The 7147-nt window shown below is 41.5% G+C and overlaps 1 protein-coding gene across 3 annotated transcripts; it reads left to right on the forward strand.

Annotated features, from left to right (window-relative positions):
• The first annotated feature begins 232 nt into the window (after positions 1-232).
• On the forward strand, positions 233-6762 carry VMA21 (vacuolar ATPase assembly factor VMA21). 3 transcript variants are annotated; one of them, XM_090265049.1, is made up of 4 exons: positions 233-443; positions 578-854; positions 5827-5936; positions 6569-6762. In XM_090265049.1, exons 2-4 carry the CDS (start codon positions 745-747, stop codon positions 6655-6657), a joined length of 309 nt encoding a protein of 102 aa, XP_090121175.1. In that variant the 5' UTR covers positions 233-443; positions 578-744; the 3' UTR covers positions 6658-6762. The 3 variants fall into 3 exon arrangements, with proteins under 3 accessions (XP_090121175.1, XP_090121174.1, XP_090121176.1); XM_090265048.1 differs by having other exon boundaries at positions 240-443; positions 6515-6762; XM_090265050.1 differs by lacking the exons at positions 233-443; positions 578-854 and adding an exon at positions 932-1099 and having other exon boundaries at positions 6515-6762.
• Positions 6763-7147: the final 385 nt, after the last annotated feature.

Below are 7147 nucleotides of genomic sequence, written 5' to 3' on the forward strand. Positions count from 1 at the left end.
GAGGAGGCCCAGTTTTAACTCAAAGGTCTGCTTCCTGCTGCCCACTCGACCGTCCTTAACATGGCTCTGAGCTGCTGGTTTAGTCATGATTTCAGATGTGGTGTTTGCGTCCATGTGGTGCAAAAAATAGATGTGCGGTCAGTGGCCCTTTCCAGGAGTTGACCATGTAAGGCCTGTCCTCTCGTTAGCAGCCAGCGACAACCTAATTTTGTCAAGACTGATATTTTGCTTATGCACCCTTTTATACATCTCTTGGGTTGCGCTGGCCCAGGAGGCCCACTGTCCCTTATTTAAATCCCTGTTGGCTCACTGGTGGCTTTCGGAGAAGCTGCAAAATATGTTTTTAACTTTAAGTGGAGTTTGGGGTCACCGGCATGGAGCCTGGAACAGTTACTCTCAGCAAGGCGTCCTTCAGCCCTGACACTCTAACTTTACGGGATTCGGTGAGTGTTAAACTAACTCCTTCCAGCTTCCCACGGCTGGACTTTCACTGTGGGTAATAATTAATGAGGCATTTGCTCAAGGGCTGGAGAATAATATGCACTGCTTTTTTTTCTGTTGTTGTTGTCGGAAACAGCTTGGTTGCCTAGCACCACACTGGTCTGCCTAGTCGTCCTGTCTTTCGGCTCAGCTGCTCCTGTCGCCTCGCAACCGCAGCTTTGCGACAGCGGCTAGGATCCGGACCGGAGGCGTTCGCTCGCGCTCAGCGTACAGCGGCAACAGCACCGCCTGCCGCGAAGAACCATGCTGCGAGGCAAGTCTCGGCTCAACGTGGAGTGGCTGGGTTACTCGCCTGGGCTGCTCCTTGACCACAGGCCGCCCACGGCGGGACGCACACCGCGGAGCCCTGGCCGGTAAGCCACGTGAGCGTCTGTACCCGCCGCAGCTAGCGTCACTGCAATGCGCCGCGCCTGCGCGCTGCGTCCCGCCGACCGGCGCTCGCCACCACTTCCGGCGAGGCCTTCCTCAACCGGTCACCCGCGGAGCCAATTGAGAGTGGCCGCGGAGTGCAGGCGGCCTGCGAGACTGCTGCGGGTGGCCACGTCATGGAGCGCCTTGATAAAGCGGCGCTGAACGCGCTGCAGCCGCCCGACGTCAGGTAGTCCAGAGCCGGCCCGGGTCCAGCTGGGCCCGCGACCATGAGGCGGCCCGGCCGGGGGCTGGAGCTGGGCATGAGGGAAGGTCCGAGCTGAACGGACAGATCTGTGGTGGGTGTGAGGCCTGGCTGCAGGTTAGGGGAGCGGTGGAGCAGGTCAGGGCCTGCAGCGACTGCAGCGTCTGCAGTCCTGGCCCCGGTCCTTCGCTCGGGAACAGTGGACCCGGGGTCACGGGAGGATAGGCCGGCCCGCTTACAGGTCATGGTTCTTTCATAGTACTTTCTCTCGCTGTTGTCTATATTGCGATCTTGTCTACACTCTTTTTCCCACTGCAGCAGGGTCGGCTCCCTGAGGGGAGGAGCCAGGCCTTTTCCATCTCCGTGTCCTCTACTGGGCCTGCACCATCGGGGCTTAATAAGTGTTTGCTGCATGAATGAGTGAATGGAAGGGAGTAGGGGCTGTCCGTGGTGTGAGACTGCTTCCCTTGGGGAGACAATAGGATGGGGCTGGTGGCTGAGCAGAAGGAGTCTGAGAGAGAGCAGGTGGTTCTGCCCGACTAGTTCAGCCGACCTCGGTAGGCAGGAGGTTTGGGAAGGGATTTGGCAGGAGGTTTGGGAAAGGATTTAGCTGCCACTCAGTGACGACCTACTGTGTGCCCAACTCAACTTAGGTGCTTTATTACAGATGTTGTCAGAATTAAGAAAGGCTTAGTTTCCTGAACTTAAGGAAGATGAAATTGACTCAGGGTAAGTGACTTGCCCAATATCACAGACCACACAGTTACTAAGTGTTGAAGCTGGCATCTGACCAAGTCCACTGACTGCAAATCCTGTGTTCTTGGAGCTTGTGGTCTTTTCCCCCCTCTCACAATGTCAGTGTAGGTGTTTTTTTTTTTAATTACTGTTTACTATTAAGGATACCAACTGCACTTTTCGTTAAGTACACTTAAAACACAGTCTAGCCCTCCTAGACTGATTTTCGTGTTTCTTAATGGAATTTTCAGTGAAATCTACTTGGAATAGAAGTCTTGCTTGCCACAAAAGGGGATGTGGTAATCTCTTATTATATGCTTAGCATTTTCTGCAGAAGTTTATATGAAGGGGGTGAACTCTTAAATGGTTTTAAGAGTGGGACTCAATTAGCTTCCTCCTGAATTACTTCTTTTGTGTGAGACCAACTTTAATTCTGGACTTCCACATTGTTTTTCTTTTCTAACAAGTCTTGGTAACACCCAATCAAAGACGCATAGTGCCATCAGTAGCTTTGTTTTAGAATAAATCACTGGTTGTACCCAAGCTGATTTATGCCAGTAGAACTGCCAGCTGTAAAGGGCTTGACTGGAAGCCAAGGAAAAAATGTCCTGTAAGCACTAGAGGAAGTTTACTGGTTTTCAAAAGTTTGTATACTTAACTTTATACTTAGTCCCATATTTGTGAGGTCACAATCCAGAATAAGAGTTAAATTTTGGGGGCTTGAGGTAAAGAGAAGTGAGTAGTTGAAAATAAAGTACAAATTGTTAAGGTATGTCATCTGTGGAGCATGTGGGGCTAGAAATTAACATGCAGAAAAGATTATGTTGGATGGTGGCATTGGAAGTGATTTCGTTTTCTTTAAGACATTTTAATGGTATTATATCATCTTTTCATTAATAAACTTTGCTTAAAGCCAGGCCAGACGATAGATATTCAAGAGAAGTAATCTAAAGAACAGAACCAGTCAGTTTTCCCTTTCTCTAGATTCTCAAACTTTGTTCCTTTATCAGGTTAAAGAATCTGAACTTTACATCCCTAAAACACATGCTTTAGTTCACCATAGGAACACCCTGAAAGTCACGTTTTTTGTGGGGTCCACAAAAGAAGTGACCAAATACTGACTTTGTGTTTTTTATAGAAGTACTGCAGACACTCATATTCTTCATGAAGATTACACAATAAATTCCTCTAAAAATTTACTACTAGGGAACAGTTTAAGGAAGCTCATGCATATTAGATGAGAGTTGTGTAGCTCAGTGATCAAGTGTTAAATTCTAAAATGTAAGGTGTTAAATGTTGAAAGATCTGTTGAGGTGTGGAAAGAAAATATTAGAGCTTCTACATAAACTTTTAACACCCTTTTTGGTATCTATTCTGCATATATTTTATATTTTAAAGACTGTTAGTAATATGTGTATAAGTAATTTATTTAAAATATCAAAGTGCCTTTATGGGGTATGTGCTCAAAAGTTATTTGAATGTGGATTGCACAGTCAAAAAAGTTTGTAGACAATTGAAATAAATGTGAGATGTTCCCTTCCTTTTGGCTGACAGAAACCTTTCTACTAGCTGTATATACAGTTATAAGAACTGCTTTGCCTGGGTTTTCTAGGGAAACAGAGTGATGTGCAGGACTATCTAGGAGGCAAGCTGTCATATGAAGTACTGTAACAACAGGTATGAACAAAATGTAATTGGATCCTAGAGCAATGATGCTTCCCAGGGTGTAATCAGGAAAAGTGCCTGGAAGAGAGGCTATTTATGGGGGACTTTGAAGGCTCGGGTGTCTCTTTCCTAAAAAAAACAGATAAAAACTGGATCCTCTGGCCAGAAATACAAGTAAATTCAAGTATTCACTATGAGCATAAAGTTAGAATTGTGTTAAATAGTCTGAGAATGGTTAGACTTAAGGGCAAAAAGGACCTTAAACTAATGATTAAAGCCATAGTGTTCATTTTTTATAATGTATCAGGTGGTGTGTATAACAATATATATGACAAATACTGACATTAAAAAGTCAGTAAAAGATCCTGGCCAGTGTGGCTCAGTTGGGTGGGTGTTGTACATCCTGCAAACCAAAAGGTCACCAGTTTGATCCCTTGTCAGGGTATATGCCTGGGTTGTGGGCTGGGTCTTGGTCACAGCATGTGCAGGAGGCAAACAGTCAGTGTTTCTCTCCCTCTCTTTCTCCCTCCCTTTCCCTCTCTCTAAAATCAATTTTAAAAAAAGGAAAGGAAGAGAAGGAAAGAGAGGAAGAAAGGAAAGTAGGGAAGGAAGGGAAGGGAGGGAGGGATGAAGGAAGGAAGGGAGGGAGGAAGGAAAGAAAGTAAGAAGGAAAAAGTCAGTAAAAGCAGGGCTTGGCAAAGTTTTTCTGTAAATGGCCAGACAATAAATATTTTAGGTTTTGGGGGCCATATGGTCTAATATTCAGCTGTGCCTTTGTAGTTTCAAAACAGTCTTAGCTGATACTTAAACAAATGGGTATAGGTGTGTATCAATTAAACTTTATTTACAGAAATAGGTGGTGGGCCCTCAGGCCTTATTTTGCAGACCCTTGAAATACATAATGCATTGTAATTTGCCCTGTGCATTTGTCACATGAATGTATTCTGAATAATCATCAGAATTCTTTTTACTATCTCCATATTCCATATATTGATGTACATCATTTACAAAATAATTTTTCTCTTATTGGACCTTTTTATGTTACCTGGTTTTGTTTGTGCTATTTTATTAATCTTTATATTGTTAATTCTTTAAGTAGCAGTTTATTGGACTCATTTTTTTAAAGTTTATTTTATTGATTATGTTGTTACGATAGTTCCAGTTGTTTTCCCGTATGCTCCCCTCTGCCCAGTACCTCCCTTCCCCCTGTAATCTCACCCCCCCTTAGTTCATGTCCATGGGTCATGCACATAAATTATTTGGCTTTACCCTTTCCTATATTATTCTTTTTTTAAATTAAATTTTTATAACAATAAAAAATAACATAACCCCCTCTCAGACTTAAGACTCTTTATAATCTTATGAAGGACAATGGACGAAGGTCTTGTGCTCCTCTAAGCTGGACATGGTCATCGTCCTACCTACCCTTGGGTCCAGAAATCCCTAATAAGAGTGGGGGTGTGGAGGGGAAGGTGGACTTCCCACATGGGGAAGGGTCTTGCAGACTCCAGGTCAGTTGGCTGTCCCCGGACAACGGTGTGCTTGGTTTAACAGGCTGGCATCCTTGTTGTATTCTGGGGGCAATAGATTTGGCAACAGGGTTAAAAGGCATCATTCAATCCATAACCACTAGATGGACTTTTTTTTTTAAATGTATATAATTTGCAAAGCTTAGTTACATTCTTCAGTGTAGTTTTATTATATTCTGGAACAAAACTTTTTCCATCAGAATACTTCCTTGGCTTTAAAATAGTCTGTGGAGAAATAGAATTCAGTGAAGAGAAAGTTTTGATATCAACTTTTAATGCATCCATGTTACATGAAGGCCATCTAAATCGTACTATAGATATTTAATTACAAAGAAATTGAGTAATTTCCTTCCGCTGCATCCAGACTGTTCTAGACTGTTTTTTCTTTGGAGATTCTCATATTTTGTTTCTACTGTGTTCAGCTAGCCATTCGTTGTTTTCTGTGTGTCTTCTCCTTTGCTACCTCCATTGTAAATTCTGTAATTACAGTGAGTGTACATTTGCATAGCTCTTTGGAGATTACAAACTACTTTCACACTTTGACACTTTTTTTCTCACACTGGGTATGAATGACAGTCTCTTGGAGATAGGCCTGCAGCTGGGTCTCTAAGATCTTTCAATTTTGAATCCCTGACTCTGCTCTTCTTTCTTTGGCCACTGCTTCCAAGGTAGGAGCAAGATTTCCAGAGTCTTCTCTGTGGGTATTTATAGTGTTTATAGACAAAAGAACGGTTGGAAGTGGTTGTGCAGCTTCTGATTTTCTCTTTGTTTACTGTATTCCAGAAATGAAAGTTCATTAGCATCTACCCTGAAGACTCTCCTGTTCTTCACAGCTTTAATGATCACTGTACCTATTGGGTTATATTTCACCACTAAATCTTACGTGTTTGAAGGTAATCCTGTATTTATAGACATATTATTATATTTCACATACTGTGCTTTTGTGACCTCTTTATAGATGTAAACTGGGTATTGGTAAGTTTACTTCTTTTATCTGTTTTGCTTTTCAAATATAATGTTGCTCATAATGAGTCTTCATGAAATAAATGTTTTTATCACTCAGTTACTTCAGCTTGACATCATATTTGTTTATAGTTTTTTTATGAAATAGGTTGCAGATTGCTTTTGATATCCCTTTGAGAGCAAGAGTTGATTGACATGGGAGGAGGATTTGGGGGAATGCACATTTGGTGGCAGACACTGGAAGGAAGAGGAAATAAAGTCCCCTTTTTTGTGTCAGAGTCCTTAGATGAAGTGGTAATTAACAGTTTTCATTCAAAATAAAGTTTTTCATGTATAAAAGGAAGGTATTCGAATCTTTAAATGAATACATGCTTTCTCACTATCTGAAATGGTACTTTTTAATTCCCTGACTAATTAAATAAATATATAGTTAATAAAAATTAGTATGCTTTGTTTTTTGTACTTTGATATACTTTGGAATAAAGTGAAAATATTTTTCTCTTGATAGGCGCCTTTGGGATGTCCAATAGGGACAGTTATTTTTATGCTGCTATTGTTGCAGTGGTTGCTGTCCACGTGGTGCTGGCTCTCTTTGTCTATGTGGCCTGGAATGAAGGTTCACGACAGTGGCGTGAAGGCAAACAAGATTAAAGTGAACATTACCTTTTGATAGCATTAAGTTGATTTTTTTTTAATGGCAAAAGTTTCCGGGATATTGATGATTTTAATAAAGTTGAAAGAACATGGTAAAATCTATCTTAAAGAGTCACATTTGACTAGTATAAATTTCGATCCTTCTAATACCATGGTTTGCATCATTAATTTTAACTGTATGAGCTACTTATTTGCAAATGAAAATTTGAAAAAGTTAAATTGGTTACAAATAAGTATGCTTAATTACACATTATTCTGGGAAGAATTTGATTATTTTACAACCAAAATACTCAATAGTATTTTGTCTTTTAGTTGGTTTTGAGTTTTACTTTTCTGGATATATTAACAGGTACACAGTGAAACAAATCTAAACTTATATTTTTTACCGGAACACTTTCCCTAACTACCAGGTCATTGGATTTGGGATTGTAAATCTCTATGGACAAATTGCTTAAATTATGGATGCTGAAATTATTCTGAATGTCAC

This window comes from Furipterus horrens, unplaced genomic scaffold (assembly GCF_987537825.1).
Source record: "Furipterus horrens unplaced genomic scaffold, mFurHor1.1.pri manual_scaffold_17, whole genome shotgun sequence".
NCBI classification, from domain to species: Eukaryota; Metazoa; Chordata; class Mammalia; order Chiroptera; family Furipteridae; genus Furipterus; species Furipterus horrens.